Source organism: Branchiostoma belcheri, unplaced genomic scaffold (assembly GCF_001625305.1).
Source record: "Branchiostoma belcheri isolate BF01 breed outbred unplaced genomic scaffold, Haploidv18h27 scaffold26, whole genome shotgun sequence".
Taxonomy (NCBI): Eukaryota; Metazoa; Chordata; class Leptocardii; order Amphioxiformes; family Branchiostomatidae; genus Branchiostoma; species Branchiostoma belcheri.
The window spans coordinates 2,326,734-2,351,122 of record NW_017803865.1 but is presented as its reverse complement, the minus strand read 5'-3'; the positions used below and the strand labels follow the sequence as shown (position 1 = coordinate 2,351,122).

The 24,389-nt window shown below is 43.6% G+C and overlaps 3 protein-coding genes across 4 annotated transcripts in view; 1 reads left to right on the top strand and 2 right to left on the bottom strand.

Annotated features, from left to right (window-relative positions):
- Window positions 1-4,047, bottom strand: part of LOC109471944 (lysozyme G-like) — a 9,007-nt gene extending 4,960 nt beyond the window's left edge. Inside the window, exons 1-8 of one of the 2 annotated variants that reach the window (XM_019771477.1) lie at window positions 3,858-4,047; window positions 3,614-3,684; window positions 3,112-3,276; window positions 2,649-2,729; window positions 2,311-2,507; window positions 1,732-1,870; window positions 799-957; window positions 409-505 (exon numbers count right to left, since the gene is read on the bottom strand). In XM_019771477.1, coding sequence (XP_019627036.1) covers window positions 409-505; window positions 799-957; window positions 1,732-1,870; window positions 2,311-2,507; window positions 2,649-2,729; window positions 3,112-3,276; window positions 3,614-3,684; window positions 3,858-3,955 — 1,007 coding nt within the window. In that variant the 5' untranslated portion in view covers window positions 3,956-4,047. The remainder of the gene's footprint in view (window positions 1-408; window positions 506-798; window positions 958-1,731; window positions 1,871-2,310; window positions 2,508-2,648; window positions 2,730-3,111; window positions 3,277-3,613; window positions 3,685-3,857) is intronic. The other variant, XM_019771478.1, reaches the window with a different exon arrangement.
- Window positions 4,048-5,210: 1,163 nt separating this feature from the next.
- LOC109471965 (hyaluronan and proteoglycan link protein 1-like) lies at window positions 5,211-8,754 on the bottom strand. Its single transcript, XM_019771514.1, has 5 exons — window positions 8,677-8,754; window positions 7,317-7,573; window positions 6,925-6,984; window positions 6,276-6,471; window positions 5,211-5,761 (listed from the first exon to the last, which is right to left on the bottom strand). Exons 2-5 carry the CDS (start codon window positions 7,564-7,566, stop codon window positions 5,671-5,673), a joined length of 597 nt encoding a protein of 198 aa, XP_019627073.1. The 5' UTR covers window positions 7,567-7,573; window positions 8,677-8,754; the 3' UTR covers window positions 5,211-5,670.
- Window positions 8,755-18,734: 9,980 nt separating this feature from the next.
- The window catches only part of LOC109471807 (SKI family transcriptional corepressor 1 homolog-B-like), a 7,350-nt gene continuing 1,695 nt past the window's right edge, over window positions 18,735-24,389 (top strand). The window contains 7 exon segments of the mRNA XM_019771161.1: window positions 18,735-18,807; window positions 18,955-19,157; window positions 19,809-19,907; window positions 20,194-20,298; window positions 20,300-20,448; window positions 21,496-21,619; window positions 22,275-23,292. Of these exon segments, the coding sequence (XP_019626720.1) occupies window positions 18,972-19,157; window positions 19,809-19,907; window positions 20,194-20,298; window positions 20,300-20,448; window positions 21,496-21,619; window positions 22,275-23,292 (1,681 nt within the window). The 5' untranslated portion in view covers window positions 18,735-18,807; window positions 18,955-18,971.

The window sequence follows — 24,389 nt, the reverse complement described above, 5'->3', positions numbered from 1 at the left end:
CAGGGACGGAATCTATGTTTGTTTTTGGTTGAAGATTCATTTGTCATTTGTATAAACGGCATTATATGAACCCTTCTTCAGTTTGCTGGCGAAGGGAAACAAGAATAGGCTGGAGAAGATCCAGGCCTAGGATCGTATGCTGATCTTATAAAATCAGCAGTTGAGGAGACAAGTTACTTTTCTGGCCCGCCTACGGTCGCCATGTTATGGACTGAGTGCGATTCACACATTCCAAGAACTCCGGGAAGTCCCGAACATGCCGCGGATATTCGGAACTGAAGTTCGGTCGCTCGGAAATGGCGACGACCGCTCCGAAAGGCGACGACCGTTCTGAGAAAAGGCGACGACCGTTCGGAAAGGCGACGACCGTTTACGAGACGGAAATTTGCGGCGGGCAACACGCCGCCGCCGGACTGCAGGGACCCGGAGGAGCTGGGCGGGCGTTCCAGGGGGTTGTACCAGCTGTACGGGCAGCCGGAGGACCGACGCCTTCTGTTGGAACCGCCTGGAGAGGAATGACCCTCAACGTTAGCTTTTGGAACTTTAAAAGTCTATTCAAGATTCTTTATTTCATAGCCTGGGTATTATATTCACGAACATTATCTTTAGAGGTGTCAAGAATTCATTGGTCTTGATATCATCATAATGAACGTTAGCTTTTGGAACTTTAAAAATCTATTCAAAATATCTTTTGACTTTGTAGCCAGGGTATTATCCTCAAGAGGGGACTGAGCTAATCCGTGTCATGGGCAGCACCGGAGCTAGGGACCGGAGCTAGCGACCGAAAACCTTTCTAACCTTGGCACTCCTGATCCTTGGGATCACCGAACCCTTTACTCTTCAGGTACTTGGCTCGTGCGATGACGTCATTGGCGTAGTCGTTCCCCGTCGTTCCCACGTCCATCCGGTCGTAGCTGCGCACGTTCCCAACCCCCGCGTTGTAGGCAGAGATCCCGCCTGGAATCGGGAAACACATTTCGTTCACCTACAACTATATACACGTCACAATTGATGTAGGGAAAATACGGAGCTAAAGGTTTATACATCTAATGTAGCTGTGCTCGAGCAAAAAGAATGTATTATACTTTTGTTGACCGCGAATGCGGTTCAGCACCAAGGGCAGACCCAACAATACATCGTCTTCGCACATCTTTTATAGCTCATATTTTTTATGTGTTTTTCTAGCGGTGGGTGTTTTTAATAACAAACATTATAAACGTTCAGCTAACTCATTGCATTAAAGATCAAATCGAACAAAAAGGTTGGACAAGTGCAAGTGACGTCTGCAAGTGACCAGACATGGATACTTTGTCGGGATGTACACAGAAGAAACTGAAGGTGGAACCAAGCTCCTTAGTGGAACGAAGTGAGCCCAAACGCGTGTCTTCTCTGAAATTACACACGTGCACAATTACACAACAAGTTAAGATACCGAAAATTCCTGTCGTCCGGAAAGTATCAAAACGTCTCTCGTGCAATCCTCGGCTTCCTAAATCAACCCCCTACTCACCGCATATCGACCCCTACTTCCTGCTGGCCCCATTGCAGAGCAATTTCCCGTGTCAGACTTTTTGACCCCTGGCATTATGTCGGTCAATCTTTCCCACCCACGTAGTGTCAACCTACTTTGTCGGGATATACACAGAATACACACAAACCCACAGCATTGCCACCCAAAACAATATTTTCGTACCCAAAAGGAACTACGGAGACAAAGAAACATTAGATTACCTTTCAGCACCTCCTCGCTGTTCCACGAGGGGTGACAGTTGCTGACGCCCTGGATGAAGCCCTGAAGGATGCCGACAGCCTGGGTCAGATGTTCCGTGCTGTCCCAGGCGCCTTGGGTGTTGTGGTAACGACGGTCAATCTGAAGGAACACAAGAAACAGATAGTCATTGCCCTGACCGGGTACGGAATTATTGCTTTAGGTCTGAGATGTGGGTTTGTAGAATGGCAGTTGCGATTGATCTACACACACAGAAAAAGGCTCTAGCTAGAATGGCTCTAGCCAGGAGGCAGCCGGAATGGGAGGTCGACATGGGGGACTTCAGGAAGCCGAAAATTGTATGAGAGACTCTCCAACTCTGCACAGTTTCTGTCCTAGCCCCAATGGAATTGCGCCTCGGTTATCAAAATACTTTGCGGTAGTCTAGAATCTCTGATTTCCTGTTTATAAATGTTTCTTTATTTCGGAGATTCTAAGCTAATGTTGTCCTTGTGTTAGAAAGCATTTTATTCAATTTCCATTTCGTTGACAACCTGTCCTATCATCTGTACCACTTCCAGTTTACGGAATAACTTTGGTACCTGCATGAGCCCAAAACCGTTGCCATGGTCACCATATCCGTTCTGCAGGGCGTTGCCGGCACGTGACTCTCGCGAGATGATGGCAGCAATGATGGCGGCGTCCATACCCGTTGCCTTGGAGACGGCGTTGATCTGATTCTTGTACTGGTTCAGACGGTTTAAATCATTCTGCGCAAGCGCATTGGAAGCATCAACACCTAAGAAAATAAAAGATAAAAACTTGAGATTTGGTAAAAGAGGAGAACAAATGATAGAAAAAAACTTAATTCATGCATGGATTTTTGTCGTGTACACTGGATGTACAGAAGAAGCCAACAATACATTGGATGTACATTCACCTGTGGTAGACAGTCCGTCTTGTCCCGCCGTTGCCTGTGAAGCTCCGGTGGTGTCAACTTTATCCACGTCCCCGAAACAATCTGGAAAAGAAAACAATTATTTGAAGATTTCAGACTTCCGAGCAGATTTGAAAGGTCCGTCGTTCAGTCCTCGGTTTCCCAAATCCCCCCATGTTCGCCTGCTGGCTCCCGCCAGAGCCCTGCTTTCCTGTGCCTGCCAATCTTCCCCACCCACGTGCTGTCAACCTAAATCTGTCCAGCTAGACAAGCAGACCCACAAACTCACAACTCAGCCACGTGCACCCCAAAACAATACTTGCGTTTCCTACAGTAACAAGATCGGTAATTCTAAATCTTCAACTGTCTGAAGTTGCTGTGACGAAGGAATGGTGAGAATTTTAACATTTTTTATGTAGTGCGTATCAGTAATGTAGTGTGATCATGTGTTGACGTTATTACTGACCTTGATCCTGCTGTTGCTCAGCTGGGCCTCCCCCTCCTCCCTCACCATGGTCCAGTCCGCCTCCGTTCCCGCCAAAATTGTCGAGAAAGTCCCGGATAGCGCCGGGGTCCGAGATGACGCCGATGAACGGGTCATGGATCGGCTGTCCTATCACCGTTATCCTTTCTGTACGTGTCAGAAAAGTTTGCACAAGACAATCAGATGTGTCAAACCTCAGTCCCTCATCAAAACACACAGAAAGCGCTCTGGCAGAAAATACAGAAACTGCATTAGAGCTCCGCAGATATGCATGTACCCGCATGTGTAAACATTACAATGCAAGGAAAGCAACGCCCCTTCACTAGGCTTCAGGGTGAAGAAACAGTGCCTCATATAGCCTTGCTTACCAGGCGTTTGCTATGAAGCACCACACCGTTTATGTCTCGAACATTCGTAACGTATAGCTAAGAAAACAGCTGGTTTATATTGCATAGTATCTTTCAAGAAAGAGGCACTTTAATACCGATGCCGCCTCCACCGCCGCTACCACCAGCGCATCTCTTGGACCGTCCGAGCACGCCATCCAGCGACCGTCTGTAAAATACCATATCTCAATTACTTTCAGGAAAACCAAAAACAACGACTATAAAAAAAGGCACATTGACAATAAAATCAACTTTGGACTTTGCCTTTGGATTACAAAGTAGCGGTATGTGAGACACATATGTAGCACACGAATATCACTCCAAATCCGATCTGTTACGTACCTTCGGACGCATTTTATAGCGTCCAGATCCTCCCGTACCCCGCACAGAGTCTCAGTAACCAGCAGCAAACCCACCACAAGTCCGCACAGACCCTTCATGCTGAAATATCGATCTCTGAACTTCTCTGAGAACGAAGTGTTCTGAGGTGAGGATGATTCGGCTTATATACAGGAGCTGACCGGATGTGCGTACACTCAGCTGGTGTTCTTATTAGAAGGGCTGACGTACGGGGTGAGTCTTGTGTGGGACTTCCCCTGGCGATCTGCCAAGTCAGCACAAATCACGGGGCACGGCGTTTCTTGTATGTTGATACACGTCGTGCCTTATCTTACTCTCCATGCAGATTTCTCTTTTCTACCATCTGCAGCTGTCTTCTTTGCGTATCTGTGCTTGACTGAATGGTACAAGCGGTAAAAGATAACTTTTAGACGACGGAAACACCTGTTTTGAGTAATTCTTCCTTTACGCTCTACCAATCGTGATTACTCACGTTGATCAAACCCGTGCCAGATATCCAAGTCTTCCTTGAGAATGCTGCCGGATGTTGACACAGGAGTTAATCAGACCTTTAACTCTGAGTTGTTAACGCTGTCAGTTTGTACCTCATATACGTAGTTAGGTAACAAATAACGTGCTCATGATGTGGAATTAAAGCGGAAGAATTTCCCGAAATGCTACACCCCTTAACGTTATTGTATTTAATATGCGCCCGGCTTATTGACGCAAATGACGCTACGATGTAAACACCGTAATTAGTCTCTGCCATGTGTCATGTTGCATATCTACACGTGTATGAAAACAGGAAGAGTCTGTTACGTTGGTTTACTTTATGCTGAGTTCGGCCATGCAGGCGGTTCGGAAAGTCACAGTCAGAAACGCAGCGGAAGTGCTCCACCACGCCTCCTAGCGTATATTACAGTTATGACAGCCCCATTAGCCTCTACCAGGCTTCGCTGGGGAAGCGACTGAAAGGAGTAGAAATTGGTCAAGTAGAGAAATTACATGCTAGGGGAGTTGGTCCGTAATAGTTTGCCGCAACTGTATTCTCCAGGTGACGAAATCCCCTCTGCATGTTATGTCTCTATTTGACCAATTTCCATTCTTTTCAGTCGCTTCCCAAGCCTGGTAGAGGCCAAATTTTAGTGATCCTTTCATCCTACCTGCTTCTACAATATCAATAGCAAATACCAACGACTTCTCACTTCTTGGAAAAGGCCTTCGCATCTGAGATCCAAGCAGGTCTGCTGGTAGAACTATAGCCAGGGTTGGCAGATCGGAAGTTGGATTGCAGTTAACCTTTAATTTGTTACATCAGCCATAACGACTCTACTGGCACAACGTGTTTGGTATGAAGTATTTTATTCTGATTCTGATTTTAAACTACACAGAGAGCACCTTGTTTAAATGAAGAATTAACAGCTATCGCCAATATGAAATAACTGTCAGATGCAAAATAGGTAGATATATAAAAGACTGCTTTGTTCTAAGAAACTAAAAAAGAACTTCGACGAGTACCAAAACTCAAAAACGTATGCTAGCCCTTCTTGTTTAGCAATTGGTATGTTATACATGTTTTATTATATACCTCGTTTTGTACTGCTCATAGTTGTCACCATATATTGTACCACGTACAATTGTGCAATAAAGTTCTTCTAAGTACAATGCTGATTTAGTAAAACATTCAGCCAGGTCAAGCTATCCCTGGTTACAAGCAGAATAAAAGGTCAAAATTGCGTCCAAAATTTAATGTATCTTTGTGTATTATCTGTGCAAATGTTAGAGAGTGCACTTTTCTGGATACGATATCCGTGCTTCAGCCACAGATGCTCAACTTGCGGAAGCACCAGGCGTCGTACGTGGCTTGCCATGTACACTTGTTGATGCCAATTGTGCCGCATTGGTATCTGGGAGTGACAAACAAATAGAACAGAACAGAACAAAAAAGTTAGTACGTACTATTTGAATGGATGTATGTATCATGGACATGCCACAATATGCAATATTAGCAGAATGTGTTATTTCAGACACCACCATACCATGCATACATGACGCTGTGCAATTTACATATTCGGCTATTCCGAGATCAGGGTGCATCTATGGCATCTTGCATAGTTATATCATTCTAACTAGATGTTCATTGCATTCTGGTGAAACTGCTTAAACATACATGAATCATTTAAATACAGGTATTGTTCAGATAATTCTGAATCTTTTGGTGGATAGATATTCCAGACATCAGCGTAGGATATATTTTATGCCTAAAGTTGCCATAAAATTTACGTTATACTGTTGCAGTTTTTATAGAAACAAGCTTTTAAGTAAAAAATTCTGATCAAAACACTATATCCAGAATTGAGTAATATGTTAAGACTAGCTTTTTGTTGAGTGTATGTCAAGTATGTCAAATATGATACCAACTTCTTTGTATGCATGGGGTAGCGAGCGGTCCCGTCCGACAGCCACCCACACTTGCACATCTCCAGCCCGTCCTGCCAGGCCTCGTACAGCTGGTGATAGGAGGCCAGGGTCGCGCCCTGCTGTTCGCAGGCGTGTTTCGCTTCGTCTAAGTCGTACTTGTAGCCTCCTGCTGGCGAGTGCACCTCGAAGATTCGTCCTGGGAAAAGAGGATGATAGATTTCGCCCTAATGGGTCATTAGAATATTTTGCTGCTCGTCTTCAAAGACATTCTACGATGCATGATTTGAAGCCGCGAGCATTAGTGAAGTTACATACTAAAAGTACAAGTAAATACCTCCCGTGTTATGGAAACAAGAGGCTATTCGTTTCGATTGCGAGGAGGCCGTGTATAAAGACACCATGCAAACTAGGAGGTTTCTATTCTATCCAGAAGCGTGCCTTCCTAGTTCTGTGCCGGAATGGATTAGGTTTAGGATCACTGGTCATTCACAGTGTCACTGTTCTCCGCGTATATGTGTTATATTATATGCCTCAGGCAAGACTATGGATACACATACAACATTTTTTTGGTGCAAAGCACTGAATTCAAGCGCAACATTAGTGGATTTACAGTCAAAGATTGGAGATGAAGAACTCTATAAGGCCTTACCCAGTCTCGGTGTAACCTGGCACAGGTCGCTTATCACGTCAGTCAGGCTCGCGTGCCCTCCTATTAAAGTAAGACAAGAGGGCAAAACGCTGACATGATAAAGAGCGTCGACATAAGTACGTAACGGTATGATCCGATTATCCGAAGTCATGCAATCTAGAAAGATGCAAATCACACACACACACACACACACACACACACACACACACACACACACACACACACACACACACACACACACAGACAAATAGATAAACATACACACACACACACACACACACACACACACACACACACACACACACACACACACACACACACACACACACACACACACACAAATAGATAAACAGACATACACAAAACACAAATAGACAAACAGACACACGTACCGTGTCCATATCCCCTTTTCTCTAGTAGGGCGTTCAGTCGGCCCAGCAGGTTTTGCCCGCTCTCCTTGCCTCCCATCAACGACTCTATCTCGTCTGCAGATGCTTCACCTACATCGTTGGCCAGGGGGAAGGAGGGGGCACCCATCTCGGCGTCTCCACCGTACCCATAGGGCCCGTCCAACTCATCCCCGGAACTCCCGGGCGCCAGGAGGCTCAGCAGGAGCCACAGGCTTGTAGTGAAGAACAGCATATTCCAACTAACATGCAGAATAAGGAATAAGGAAAAAATCATGCCACATAGATGTGTTTGTGAGTGTGCGGGGAGGGAGTGGGTTTGACTATTACGAGCGCTCGATGTTTTTGTTTACATCATACAGATGCAAATTATTTGAAGACATACGCAAATTATCGGTAAGCAAATAAGCCAACCGTCATCCGCTTTTTGCCTACCGTTACGACATGGCGATGGCTCGTCATGCCGATTGGATATTGCTTTGTCACTGTAGTATCTGCTTGGAGATATACAGTTCCCGTAAATTCTGCCTGTTGCGCATTGGTATTATTCCGGAACATCAGAAACTATGCGACCTGTCCTCGCCCGTCGATGGTGTGGGCACACACCTTTAGCCCGAGGCATAATTTCAAAGTAAAAGATCGTAGTACTTCGCTGGATCTCGCTAGATTGCGGCAAGCAAAACGCCCCTAAGCTGGAAAGATATTGTAACCAGGCTAGACTCTGGTCGGTAAAACACCTGTTGATATATAAAGACGACCTGTGGAGAATGATCACTAGCAAGGCTAGACCTGTGGAGAATGGTAGCCAGACTACGATATGCCCACGGTTGATCGATCATAACTTATCGTGTTAAGTCTTTTTTTTTGAGTTGGCAAAATCAAAAATACGAGTGTCGCCCTTTAAAATAGCTTTTCGACAGAACTAGTTTGAGACCATGCATATACATAATGTACGAGAAAACCAGGACCAAGCCTAGCCGGTAGCCAGACCATCGTAGGCTCGTCGGTATTCTACGGTGCTGAGAGTCCTGCCCGCCCGCCCAGTTCCATTTCCGCCCACCGGCGGTTTTGCCTGGTCGGTTCAATTTTTTCTCTAATTACAGGACGACAATATAATAATTATGAAATGATATAGATCAGGAAAGGACTATACTTAGTAAGACTGCAGAGGCCAGTAAAACATCTGGAGAATGTGTGGAGAATGGTAGCCAGGCTAGCACACTACGCGTGCTTGTAAAAAAGTTCATTCATAACAACATTCTGCGGATATCCATTAAAAAAGGGCCTTAATTGATAGAATTAAGCAAACATACGACGGAGAAGTGTACCTTGATACTTAACTTACAGGTGTGGGTGAGTTGTTGTCAGGTGTCGGGTGCAGCACTCCCCTCGGCCGGTGTGCGCGCTCTCACACGACGGTTCGGAGTCGGGACGGCTGTGCCGCAAACCGTGGACTTTCCCGCCTTTTATAACCTCCGAATAACGCACGATACGTCACTCAACTTTCCCTTTCGCCTTTCCCAGGATGCATAGCGGGAGGGCGCTCGTCAACGGGATTTTACGATATACTGTTAATGTTATTTATACAGTTTGTTTTTCTGTGCATTTCTGTCGTGTTGAAGTATTTTGTGTTCACAAATATGTGACTTGTACGAGTCTGGAAACAAATAGAGTGTGAAATTCTTGTGATTTTCTAGTATAAACATGGAACACGTGGTTCATAACTTTACTCTATATAATGGTAACATTATATCGTCCGTCAGTAGAAAATTTACAACTATTACTCGAAATAATGCAACAGATGTTGTAGTATGTACATATTTAGGGAGCAACCTTCATTATTTCAGATTCTGTCATCAACTAATGTAAAACACCAAAGAAACACATAATTCAAACTCCTGCTGGCGCTATGCATCCTGGGAATGAGAAAACGGTGCCTATTGCCCTCTGGAAGTACATATGGTCGGAGTTTATAAATCTATGGTCCAAATAGAGCTGATAAACTAGAAAAAAAGTTAGGAGACCATGGATGGTCAAACTGACCATTAGAACATCTCTAACCTGGCACATTCTAGTGGAGGTAATTCGCTATTCGTGTTGATTTCTACTAATGTTTCTACACTGGCTGCGCCTGACGGACACCATAGAGCTAGTGTGAAGGAATGCAACGTGATCTAAATTTCGCGTTGGGGTGAGGTCGTAGGTAACAAAAGAAAGGTATTTGGGTGGGTTGCCTCTGATCGTCTGTGACATATCTTAGGGGCACGCCTCAGTTTATCTCGGGTCAGTCTTTTCGAGGCTAACGACCGTCTCTTCCAGGAAAAACTGGGACGTAAAAGAAATGTTTATGGGGTGGGAGTATATATGTATGTTCCTTCAGCTACAAGACCAACTGAGTTTGAATTTCTTCAGAAAACTACTTTAAATCGAAACACAACGCTTCCACTGTATATCGGGAGGTATCGAATCTCGATACATGTCATGAACAAAGTGAAACTCCCCCTTGTGAAGCTCGTAATCCACACAAGACTTATGGACTCTGTTCCAGCTGGAATCCAGCACAAGCAAGAGTGGAAGTTTAAGATCCGGAGCATGAATGTTTATGCATAAATGCACCACGTAACAACTTTGGTTACAAAACGTGTGAAGGAAGCTGGGACTAATCACTCGCCAAAAAATGCAGATCATCCTACAGCTTGAGAATTTTTTAAGAAAATGATCACAGTCCTTTACATCTATCGAGCATAGTGAAGTCAAGTTTATTCGTTTACAGACGCCATGCCACGAATGTACACATGAACAGGTTTCAGGATCAATGCACGACTTAACAACTTTGTTTGTAAAACGTGTGAAGGAACCTGGGACTAATCACTCGCCAGAAAAATGCAGATAGTTATAAAACTTTGATAACTTTTTAAAGAGTGTGATCCCATTCCTTTACATTTATAGTGCATGGTGCTATTAACTAAGTTTATCCGCTAACAGACGCCAATATATAAATTAATCATGGATACCATACAAGGACGCTGCCCAACCTACCTTTAACAACGGTATTATTTTGGCATTGCATTCTCTACAACGCCCACGATGGGTGTTAACCAAGATAAATGAATCTTTTGTGCCAAGTTAACCGTTGTTAAATCGGGATCAACGCGACGCCTGTTGACGTGAACAACAAGAAGAGCAGATAATTAGTAATGTCTGGGAATCATTCAGTCACTTGTGACTTCAGGACGCCTTCTTATGAATGTAGCTATTCTTAAAGGAACCGAAGGAAGCAATAAAATTGGATTTTCAATGTCAATTTTCTGGTCACTGTTATAAAATACTGTATGATGAGTTGAATCAAGCCTATCCCACAGAATAAAGATATCTCTCTATCTATTTAGTAGTGGTACCAAAAATACAGGGACTCTTCTCGTAGCTTGGTTTCGGCTATTTCAAACGCATCAGGTTTCATGATGACGTAAATGTGCTAAAATGGCATTAAATGACAGATTCCCTGATCCGGGATATCATTTGTGTTGCCGCCCTGAAATTGCATTGGATGCCTTTAAGAAAGAACGATAAAAACGTTTGTCGGGACCAACCTGGGAAACGTGAATCTGACAGTTTCCCATTGTTGGTGCTCTAGGCGGTCTCTCAATAGTCTGAATACCTCATGTTCAGGTATTGTACTGTGTCCTCCCTCCAGGCATTTCTATCAATGACGAGACAATTTTACCATATATGGTCAACAACAAGCTTTTAAAACGACACGTGATCATGAGGCTAGTCCAACACAATTTGATGGATTTCATCAACGTTTTAAAGGAGAAAGTTGGATGGTTTGACCATAGAGGTACATCCATGGTTCAACGAAAACGAAACCCATACTTCACCCATATAGTCCATACATCGATTGTCGCACAGAGTACGTTATGGGTTTCTTATGGCCGACGGAGATGAACTATATAAGTTCACACTACAGGGTATAAAAACGGGTAATCTTAGAAGAATATGACGGCAAACTTGTGTGAAAACCTTGGGAAACCGGTTTGCATGCGCGCTAGGTGATGCATACAAACTTGTACATTGATGCCATCTTGCGGTCCTTTCTGTCAGCGCAAGTAATAATACACGCATTCTTCTTTATGTGCGACACTAGAACATGGTAGCCTCCTTACAAAATCCAATCATCTTGGGAAGAATATTCTAACACTCCAATACATTGGAAACGGGTATATAGCCTAATATAAAAATTTCTATAGATTCAAGGACACGTATGTTTCAATATAAATTATTATACAAATTTTTAACCTCAAATAAAACATTGTATACTTGGGGATTAATTGATTCCCCTATGTGTGATCATTGTAAGGAGGAAGAGGAGACGGTGGTCCATTTGTTTTGGAACTGTACATATGTAATTGAATTTTGGAAACAGATGGACCACTCAAGTCATACTGGAATGAATCTACAGCTGACCGCTTTCAATGTTATGTTTGGGGATTTAACCGACAATTGTTCAATATTGTCCAACTTAATTATTCTTTTGACTAAAATTTACATTTATAGAAATCGCCAATGCCCTCTTAAACTATCCTCCTTTATATCTTTCGTAGCGTATTTTTGCAAATTGGAGTTTATAATTGCAAATAGAGGGGGGAAAATACACAAACATATTTTTAAATAATAATAATAATAATAATAACCTTTATTGTACATTCATGCCCTATCGGGCTAAGTACAGGTGAACAGATGAAATGGGTAATATACATGTTTGTATTACAAAACAGCTCTAAAACTACTCTAATACAGAGGTTCGGCTTCTTCTCGTTTCTTTGTGATGTTGAAAATATAATTTGAGATGGGTTTGTATAATACAGGATGATCAAAGCGCATAAGAAAGATAAATTTTTCAATATTAGACAAGTATTGGAAGTATGGAAACGTACTAGTAATACATCTAAAAAGATCGTTTCTTTCATTACTATATAAACTACAATCAATAACAAAGTGGGCTTCATCTTCTACTTTGTTTGAGCTACAAAATTGGCAGATTCTTTGCTCCAGAGGTGTGCGGTTGTGCCTTCCTGTTTCGATGCTGAGTTTATGACAGCTGATTCGTAGTTTGGTGATGGTGGTTCTTTGACTTCCGTTTGGGATTTTAAGATAATGTTCTTCATTATAAGTAGATTGGCAAGTGGGGAAAGTAATTTAAGAACAAAATTTAAAAATTTTGTTCTTAAATTGTTCTTTTTGACTCGACGCATGGTAATGGAATTGAGACTTTTGAGTTACTTCGTTAACTAAACTTTCATTTACTATGTGTTACAGTTTTTTTATGTTTAGATTGATATGAATAAGTATTAATGAATTGGTTTCTGGTATGGGTTTGTTTCTGTTCTTGTAAAACCTGTGCCATGCAAGTCTGTGTATTGTACTTGTTTTTGAAAATCTAATAAAAATAACGTGGAAAAAATAATACACGTAGCAGAGTTATCAATCTGCCATCGTTTGTCTTTTGGCGTCCAGATGTACTTGTTTATGTTTTTCACGTGGGAACGACAGAAGGGGGGGGGGAGCACACGACACGTTCTTGATACGACTTTGTTATATACTAAAACAATTCAATGCGTTATGAGTCATGGACGGTAATTATCATGACTCTGGGAAGACTGGTGTGATTCTCACTAATTGAGATCTGTCAAATAAAAATGAAAAATAAAGATATTTTCTGATAGCCTGACTAAATCACGCTTCTGCCGGCCCTTCCGCCAGCCAAACCAGCTCTTGACAGCGAAAGATTGATATTTCTCTGTTCTTCGCCACCTTGTGACAGACGTTCCTAACACTCTGAACTTTTTTCCTCCATCCCGTAATTCATGTCCTCCCATGAGATCAGTCGCTATCTCGTCCGTATCGCACGCACTTGGGGTGAATGTCTTAATGCAGCGGAGACGGTACATCACCGAGACTTAATAAGGGTTCTGCCCGCCCAGCGGTTATCGCGCTCATTCCGCCTGCACAATTGACATTGACTCCATCCTGAATACGTTAAGCCTCGTTTGTCGGCTGTTTGAGGGATTCTACACACGAAACAAATCACGGAGAACGGCGAACAGCGCGCCGGGACGATTGGAGAAAACCGCAACCAATTTTCCGCAAAGATCATTGCGGACAGGCGGAAAGAAAAGTTGTGTTTGGAGTAAAATAAATGGATCTTAAATAGCACGACGAAATTATCTTAATAATGTCGATGAGGCACAGATATAATTTGCTTCGTGTAGATAATTTTCAACGTTTGTACCTGTGCAGGTGTGCAGAAAAGGAATTTCGAGCCCTGCGTTGGCACATGACTGGAACCGTACTAATGAGGAGGTCTATAGCTAACAAGTACACAGTGATGAAGTGAAGAACAGGAGCGTGAAGGACTTCAACCAGCCGACATTTCACCGCGACGCCCCGCCTGATATAGTCACGGGACATTGAGCGTCAGAGTCAATAGAGCAGACTCTGTGTGTTTATCTTCCGCCTGCCCGGTGATTGGAGTCTCTGTTCTCGCTGGGTTATTCTGGGAGAAGTATAGAACACAGTATGTCTCACTACAACAATTGTTATCATGTTGCCACCCTCATCCCTGTATTCCGGCAAGGCGCTTCAATTCCAGAATGACTGCTACACGTATGTGTGGTTATTTGGGACTTCTAACGTTAGAGTTGTCGTGGAATGGTATCTTCCATCCTCCCTATTTTGTCAGAAGCCTATAGCTCGTTGTGTGAATGAATTATCAATGATATGATGACTATAAAGAAGTAATGACTATACATACATTAATGAAAATCATGACAATGAAAATATTTTTCGGGGAATTATAAATAAACATCTAGAGATACTGTGATATTTCAATGTGATGATGTGTTGTATTGAGTAATACTGTTAAAAAAATTTTCTATAACATACAATACGAGTAATAGCTTTGTGTTTGTATCAAGTATATTGACTTTAGACTATATAGAATTGACTGTATATTGACTAAGAAACTTCAACATGTGTGGTATTCACTAACAGATGTGCTTTTCTGTATTCGTCATCAAACTGTCATAATTACAAATTTATAGCTGTACTTAATTCTTCAAGCATTATCGGTTAGTTCCCATATCTCATTTACTCATCTGTACCTACCCATACCCTTTTTTGTCCTGTCGCAAAAATGATTTAGCGTGCGTGCAAGTTGTTTCGAACAAAAGCTTTTGAAGCGTGCAACACATTTATTATATGACGCTCGTTTTTTATTCAATAAGACAATCAATATTCAAATATTCAGAAGATATACACATAGGTTTAACAACTTATTCTGTCAGCATCTAACAAAACAAAACAACCCAAAAATTATTTTTTCATCACTAAAATGTATGCTTTATATCGCCACAAAGTGTGCCAGGCGCCCCCCCCCCCCTGCCCAGCGCGCGTGTTACAGGTGGATTATGTCCTCATTAATAATAAATATTCTCCATTATTCTTCACATTTCCGGCCGAGTAGAATGAATTAGTGTCACCCGTGCGCGGCGGACGCCAGGCAATTATAAGAGCGTCGGTGTTGTGAGCTGTGGCCAGCAGCCGAGTCATAGTTATCATAACTCCACTGTTGCTTCATTGTCAACTAGGAAAGGAGCATGCGTCAAGCCTAATCAAATATACCTACTGGCTTAGTGAAGTTCTACACGCCAAATGTTTTACATGTATGTATCTTCATATCTGTAGATGAAAATATTAGCTGTTCAAAATAGGTTGCTGAAAGCAAATTGGTGGATAAGTGTTAAGTTTGAAAAAAAAGTGATATATGCACACACATTTACGAATACGTCATCGTGTGTAATGAATAAGCTATTTTAGCTAGATCTACAATGCTGTGTGGTTTTGGTATTACCAGAAAGGGTCGCATAATTGCTACATTTCATAATTTGATATACATACATGGTCTTGTGGTTTATTAGACTTCGTCAGAACATCGTGGACGTATGTACATGTAAACACCAGTATCAACTCTCATAAAACAGTCTTTAGACTATATATGTTTTTAAAAATGTTGTAGTTTTGTACAATGAATGTTAACAAGGACATAGAGAATCATGCTGATTGTGGAAAAAAAATTAACTCAGCCAGTGGCAGTGCGCTTCCTACAAACTTTAGTCAGATCTGACACTGTAAAAGTAAGACTAATCTGAGTAAAGTTGTCTTGATTCTCCTGATACCTGAGCCACAACGTAAGCTGATTACCTGCCGTTAGGTCCGGTTTGATCCGCCTCATCAATCACAGCTCAGCCGATCGGCGCGGAAAGACGTGACCTCAAGGTCACAACAAAGACACTTCGGTTCTATTTGTCAGCCTCCATCACGCTACGGTTTGATTTGTCATTCTTTGGAATAAGATGTTTACCAAGGATAAGCAATACAGAACCATGTTACATCTATCATGTCTTGACAGGACACATTCAAGTCTTGCCGTTTCATTACTGTCCCAATTTAGCTAGCCCCTGTTATACATTCAGAACCTTCCCCCGACCACCAAGCAAACAAGGTTGGTTGAAGTTCTGAAGCAGTCTGACTAAGGCCACACCTACCTTTCTATACGAATTGAATCCAATATGAGGTAAATTCGAGTCAAATCTGCCCCCTGAACACGCCTGAAATATTGCTGACCTACTCCCGAACACCAGCCAACCACCGGCCAACCATGGCCCAATCTCCCGTCCACACCCGAATGCTTTAAACATTTTTAAATATTCGGCTGGCGCAGCCGAACAGTAACGGACCAAGGATTGCGCAACACACCTTAATCATAATGTCCTGAACCACTGCTATTGGACAATTTATAGCACAGGCTAGACTGTAGCATGGGTGCGCCTGTAGAGTTAACCTTGAATAGGGGCATCAAGCTTGTACAACTTTGACCATTTCTTTCCAAGCAAGGACTACGTTACTACATTTACTGGACGTATTTGTGATTTACTCACCAGAGGTCCCGGGTTTGAGGAGAGCCATATATACCTCGAGCGCCTTAAAGAACCCACCACACTTACTAAAAGAGCAGAGGTCCTCCCCGGTGTGAGTGGTTCAAACCTTGCAGCCTGGTCGATCTCAGAGTCGACATCTTGAACAGGTGATAGACACCTGTTGTGTCAATCCTTCTACAAATTTAAATGTAGTAGTTTTCAATTAATGAAGAAATAAACATTTCAGGACACATTTCTTGTCAACAAAAACCTAGCGTCAACGTCACTTCAATACCTGTGTTGATGTTCTAAAAGATATAGATCCGGCATCTGGTCCACTGTCACGTCAGATCTTACAAGAAAGGAGCTCACATGATACCATTTATATGCGATCACGCTGACTCTATCGAACACTTGTAGAAAATCCGGGCGACCCGGCGGCTTAAGGGCTGGCGGTTGTCGCACCTGTGTAAGTCCGGCGGTATCACAGCTCATCTCCCGCCTGATCCCCGCACCATGCGCCTTATCAGGGCTGTGTTTGATCTACTCGGACTGGGAGATAAGTTCTTACTAAGGAGAGATTTTCCTGTGGTGATATAATAGCCTAAACACGACCCGCAACGCTAACACCACCACTTTCTCTCTGTCTCAAACTTGGTGTGGGTGTGCATTTGTTTGGTGGTTAAAAGGCCGGAGTTCGAAGCCCGGGTAGCTTTTTACTGCCATCTGTTCTACATGATCTTGCAAAGGATTCTGTGGTGTGCAGTTAGGAAGGGACATTGTAAACAGTTTTCTTTTCGATGACATATCTTTAAGGAGAAGGGATGGGATCTCCTAGTACATTGAATTTGAAGCGGTTTGTAGATATGATATGATATCATATTCCTTTCTGGGAAATATTATTTCCATAAAACGTAGCTTTCCTATAAATTATGGCATATTTTCTCATTGTTTATGAGTATTATCTGGATCTGTTATAGTATGATATCTTCGAGGATACAGAAACTATCAAATGTACGGTAGTTCTACATGTATGCCCCACCCTCCCCACCCCAGTAAGTAGAATGGTCCAACCCAAAGGTTTTCGCAGGCGCGGAGGTTTATCAGGCGCTAAGCTGTGGCGAGGCGGTGTCAGTCGTGCGGGCTGGCGGGCGGCTTCAGCAGTCATACAGAGACCCCGGTACCTGTAGCGCCTCTGTCAGCTCCTGTCGACAGCTGAGGACTAGCACAGGGCGAACGGGATTTACAGGGGAAAGATACCGGGCCGATACCGGTTTCATCCGGGCTTGTCGGGGGAGTTTGTAACGACAAGGGCTCCTGTTACAAACGCTACAAGTGTCTAACACATCTGACCGCCAGCGGGCTCTACACGCGGAACTTTTTCTCGACGTTTTACAAGTAAGTATTACTTTGAAAATTACATAAAAATCACACTTAATACGTGTAGTTTGCCTTTTTTTCTTATTCACTAGAATTCATTAGTAGTTGCATGGCTTCCCATGAGTTGTGATGCGTTGCTAATTACGTTACGCATTACCCTACCAAGGACAAACACACACAAATTATCTCACCTACATTATAGAGTAGGTAAGTTGTTTTGTGTTTCACGGCAACTCCTCCATATAAAAGTTAACCATCTTGTAATGAATGTAGTCCACGCTTCTTCCTTACAATATATCGACTTGTAGGTAGATCTACTATCTCCTAGGTGTTGAGTGACCAGCATAACCACCCCGACGCACGCCTGCTCCGATAATAATTTAAAGGGAAATTGAAAGAACATCGCCTCCAATGTAAAGCTGTAGGTGGAGAATTGCGGCCCGACTGCCGGCCTCTATTGACGAAGAGTGGTGTAATTTCCGGGGCTCGTCTGTGCCATTCTTACCCGCCCTAATCATGGCCCGATCACGGCTTTTGTTGTGCCAGGCGTGCCAAACCGGCAGCATGTGGCGAACAATTCATTTTTCATGAGAACAATAATCGCCAGGTATGATTATGACCCATTGATGTTCCCCGGATCATAAAGAATTAATCAACAGTTGGTATACCTTCCAAATGTGACCGGTTTTTTAAAGTGTGGTGCGCATACAGGAAAACTCTTAGGACTGCTCTTTCTACCTTCATGGTTTCATCAATCGCAGGTTTACTGGTATCTACACGGGGTTGCTTGATACGATCCTTGTCTCCAATCGCATAGACTCAGTCATTTCCTGATAACTTCCTAACACGTTCCTGAATAGCTTTTCTCACCTGTACAGCTCGACGGTTTCTCTTTAATAGATGGGACATGTAGAACATACTATACTGTTTCGTCAAAAAACCTTTGTCAAGAATTGTATTGACTTCAAACAAGCCTTTAGATGCAAATCGCAACTTCTGCAGTTGTCTGTATTGATTGACAGTTTCTTCTTTCATACTTATATGCCGTACAGGTATAGCTTCCTATGGTGTTACTTCAAAAGACTTTTGTCACGTATTGTATGGATAATTCAGTTTAGGTCACTCTCTTTCCACCGCCTGTAACATGAAAAAGATTAGTTGACTGTGCTTTCGCCTAGTTTTCTTCACAACGTCTTAAGTAACGTTTTTATTTTCTGAGAGCTACTTGAAAACTTATTTGTTTAATATTTGTTGCCATGGCGTAGTTGAGAGAACGTAGTCGATGGAAGGCGACTGCCACAGTCCTCTGGTAGGGGACACGGCTCTCCCTCCCACCTCCTCGGACCCTCCACCGGACCTGGCGGGATCAGCGGTCGGGTCGACCCTCTCCTGCGTGCCGAGAGCCACCGAGACGCTGCCGGGACCGGAGGCAAGCCCCATGAAGGCCACGCTTCCAAACAGTAACCAGGTACGACTTGGTATCCTTTGTGCTTGCAGAAAATCCGTATGACACCTTTGCAGGTGCGGTCCGTGCTTCTGTGTGTACCCAGTAAAACCTGTATCAAATGTTTGTAGCTGCTGACCGTGTTCTTGTGTCATGTAAAAACACGTTTGTAGGTTCGGACTGTGGTTCTGTATGTACCTAGTAAAAACCTATGACATGTTTTTAGGTGCTATCCGTGGTTCTGTGTGTACCTAGCAAAACGACATGGCTGTAGGTTTGGACCGCGGTTCTGTGTGTACCGAGTAAAAAAAAACATATGAAATGTTTGTAGGTTTGGACTGCGGTTTTGTCACGTATTTTATTTTTGTTTGTAGGTGCAGACATTGGTTCTGTGTGTACCTAGTAAAACGGAGGGAAGGTTTGAATGTACGATCCACGGTTCTAGCTGTGTGTACCTGTGTCTGTAAACATCATATGACATGTTTATAGGCGCGCTCCGTGGTACTGTGTACCTTATATGTGTCTGTAAACATCATATGACATGTTTATAGGCGCGCTCCGTGGTACTGTGTACCTTATATGTGTCTGTAAACATCATATGACATGTTTATAGGCGCGCTCCGTGGTACTGTGTACCTTATATGTGTCTGTAAACATCATATGACATGTTTGTAGGTGCGCTCCGTGGTTCTGTGCGGAGTTCCGATCATCTCGCTCATGATGGAGGGGAAAGAACGGCTGTGTCTGGCGCAGATCTCTAATACTTTACTCAAGGTAACGTGTTGGCTTTGAAATCTTTATTCCAACCGTTCATTAAATTCATGAACATCTTTTTGCACCGTTTCACTGATACTTCTAGCTAGAAAAGCACGTTTTTGTCTAAATGAGGGTCTCTGAACATGGATTTTTCATGACAGACTAAAGCAATATTTATAATGCAATTACAAACTGTTTACATGTATTAGATTTCATTGTAATGTCAAGATTGTAATTAGAGATCCGCAACTGTTTTGTGGGTACAGGTTGATAAACATTTGTTGATAAACATTTTGTACTTCAGAGTTTCAGTTATAACGAGATCCACAACCGTCGCGTGGCCCTGGGCATCACTTGTGTTCAGTGCACGCCCGTCCAGCTGGAGCTGCTGCGGCGGGCCGGGGCCATGCCCCATCTCGTCCCGCCGCTGCGGCATGATCACCAAGCGGGAAGCCGAGCGGCTCTGCAAGTCCTTCTTCGGCGACACCACGCCGCCCAAGCTGCCCGAGAACTTCGCCTTCGAGGTGGCGCACGAGTGCTCCTGGGGCTGCCGTGGAAGGTGACGTTGTGTTTTTTCCTCTCACCTATTGTATCTGTATCTGTATAGACGGTATAACCGCCATTCGGCGTAACACACCAGCTTTGTTCTTAAGTCCCTGTCACACCTTGGCCTCCTGAACAGTGCCGAACCAACCATGGTCACGGTGCCATGGTTCGGCATACATCGGGAACAGGGTCGGCTGTGGTTGGCTGGAGTTCGAATAGCTTGGCTCCTGAGTTTTTGGTTTCGTGACTTCTAGCTGACTATTTCAGATATATCTTAAATGCTAGCTGTTGCCTTTGTGTGACCAAAAGTGCTGTTGGTTGGTTTTCATTTATAAAGTGTTATAGTGAGTCATTGCTAGTTAAAGACTTGCAAGGGGTAGAACTTAGTAGACTACAGTAGCCCACAAAATCACTAGTGCCCCTTCAACCGCGCTCAGGCAAAAGTTCTGGCCACATCAAGATAAATGAAGCAGAGCACACGCCTCGAGGCCGCTATGAGAGCCAATTGACGTCTTAAACCTCTGTTTGTTGATTTAGTCCACGCGCTAAATGCGTTGTTTATTTTCACTGCTAAGGTACATGGACGATAACAGCAGCCGTTCATTACACTGCCGTGCTTATTTGCTAAGGTTTAACAACATCTGCGGATATCTTGTGATTGAATGATTCCTTCCCACTTACTTGTATGTTTATAGGTGTCTTATTTGACGTGTCGCTGCCTGCTTGAATTTGTGAATTCTGAAATTAAAAAAAACGTTTCGTTTCGAGATTCTTGGGGAATCAAACGTAAACATGTCACCGTACTCTTCTTAAAGACTTCTTCGCTGTTTTTTTTACCTTCGCTTCTCTGCTCGGACAAGATGTCTGTCACCATGATAACTGGTGCTGTAGCAGACACCCTGCGGCGTTGAGTTACATTATGTAGCAGGACAGAACTGGAGGGGCTGGTCACCATATACTAGTATATGAATGTGCTTGAGTAAGAATAAACCTTGCAGTAGTTTGATAAGTAGACCACATGAAGGTCAACACTGTGCATCAGACGTACTTCTCTTTCCAGATTTTACCCGTCCCGCTACAACAGTTCCCGGGCCAAGTGTGTGAAGTGTGTCTTCTGTAACATCTTCTTCTCCCCCAACAAGTTCATCTTCCACTGTCACCGCATGCCCGACTCCAAGTACAAGGTCGGGGAAGAAGTAAATACTCGCTATTTAACATCTAATGTGGGACAACAAAACAATGAATGATCTTTATTTGCACGCCCATGTAGGCTAAATGCAGTAGCTTCACGTGAAACGTTTACATAAAGGATCATTACTTGTAACGTTCCTGAGAAGTTGGAGAAACAAACAACTGAAGCTGTAACTTGTAAGTGTCACTAGACTAAATCTATCGTGAGCAAAACAATCGAACATATAGGGATGTATGCTGCATGCTTTATATTCATCGTTTAAATGTCTCCTATCTGTTCTTTAAAGAAATTTAAGAAACAGGGATAGTTTATTTATATCTTAAAAAATAGGTGTAAACGGACTCACAGAGTTTTGTACAATATTGTCAGAGAATGTCATTGTATCAACACAAACTTCGGCATTACAATTACTTGCAACGGTGTGAGGTGTTAAAACTGTTGTTACATTAATGTTCAAAATTACATGTCTTTGTTCACAATCCCCAGAAGCTTTAAAAGCTGTTAATTGTTAATTTTTCGGAACCATTTGTCTGCAATTACATGTATTACAGTTTCATTCTGTATTGAGATTGTAAGGTAGACGTGCAAAACATGTTTTTCCATTGGACTAAAGTACATCAAAAGTATGTTCCTCTTTGCCCTTGCAGCATCCCGACGCAGCAAATTTCAACGCTTGGCGGCGTCACCTGAAGCTGGCGGCCGACAAGCCCCCAGAGGACCTGCTGTACGCCTGGGAGGACGTCAAGGCCATGTTCAACGGCGGCAACAGGAAACGCGCCCTCAGCAACGCGTGTAGCTCAGCCACGCTGTCTCAGGCCAAGAAGCAGAAATCCCAACAGGAACAGAAAATGCCATTAGAACCGAGCATGCCGACATTCCCCCTCGACCCGTCCTTCCCCGTCCCTCCCTTCGGCAGCAAGGCGTTCCTCTCTCCCCCGTACTTCCTCCGACCACAGTACCTACCGCACATCCCCATATGTTCCTCCACTGTTTCCAGCATGCACGACAAAACCTCCACACAGAGTAAGAACGTGCACCCATTCGTGCTAGATAACTTTTTCCACTACAACTTTCCTCCATTTAGCCTCCCGGTGCTCACGAATGAACGGAATCAGACTTTTCGGAGCGAAAGCCTTGAAAGTCCGGCTGCAACCACCCAGAGTACAGATCTGTTCTTGCCGAAGATAGGGGTGGCCAACACTACTATCACGTCGCTACGGAGTCCCATCGTGGGGTACATGTCAGCCTTCCGGCCGGTCATACGAGCACCCTCTGGACGGGAGAGAGGCACCAACATGATACTACCAGGGGTTGAGGCAGACGTTTCCACAATGACGTCTTCCGAGGACGGCGAGGAGGAAAGCGGCCATGGTGGTGCAGTCGGCGCCGAGGTCCGAATCGCAGTGACTTCGGAGGGCGCTGATGCCAAAGAGATTCCCGAAGAACGAATACACGTAGACGAAGAACGTACAGAACACGGCAATGAAAGCAACAGAAACTGGATTGGACTGACCAGCATTGCGCCTCCGGGCACCAGTGAAGTGTTCCCGAACATTTCAGCGGGTCAGCAGTTACAAGTGCCCTCAGCATCCGAGCGGTTTGGAGGGATGACATCCGTGGATGAGGAGGACGTCCCTGGAACATCCACGTCTACATCCGTGTCTGGTAAGTAAAGATACAAATGTACATCATGAAGTTTTATAGTTACTTACAAAAATACAAGTCTGTAAATACCCATTCCTCCATATGACTGACCTTTCAGAAAGAAGTGTGGACCAGTTTCTGTATACAGTGGTTTCTGTATTGCTGTAATGTTTCAAAGTAGTTTTACCTTACCTTCTCAGGTAACAAAGCTCATAAAGGCAGATGAAAGGCAGATAACATTGCTGCATGTGCACGTGTCATGAAAGATTTCATGGTGGCCACAAGTTTTGACACGATGCCCATACCTTTGAGACGGTTCCAAAAGCCACTGCAGATTGTATAACCTTCCAAGTTTCAAGACCATGTTCATGATCTGTAATTGTACCGTCATTTGTTTAATCAAATCGACATGGGCATTATTACATCAAGATGGAAAGTCTTACGCACTGGCCAAGTGTCACGGTAACTTTCATGTCGGATTACCTCTGGCATGCGAGTCATCTGAAGTTGTCTTACTTTGCGCAGCTGGCCCTAAAGCCCCTGCCACACATTCAGACCACCAGCCAGCCAAGTTTGGCTGAAATTCCGGAAGTCTGGCCATATTTAGGCTACCTTTCTAAATTGATCGAACCGAATTTAAGTTCAATTTGAGTCAAATATGACCCCCGAACACGCCCTGAATACTGTTGACCTACTCCACAACACCAGCCAACCATAGCTGAACCTCTGTCCACATGCGAACGTTTTAAACATGTTGAAATATTTGGCTGTCGCAGCTGAACAGCAGCCGACCTCACCGAACACCAGCCAACCACAGCCGACCTTGCTGCCGACCTACTCCTTAAAATAGTTGGTTGTAGTGCAGCAGTGTTCTGGAGGCCATAGTCTGTTGTGGTAGGAGCTTCAGGTTTTCCTCTTCAATTTGTCCTGAAGGGTTGATTACACGGGATGAAATGAGTGTTTAGTATTAGCCATCATCCATGGATTACAGCTGGGATCCTGGCCATCTGGTCAAGCTTATCGGGAGATCATCACTGGTGAGGAAATTAGTTTGGGGCAGACGTGGCGCTTGTGCTGCTACCAGTTACATTGTCACACATAATACACAGTGAACCCCA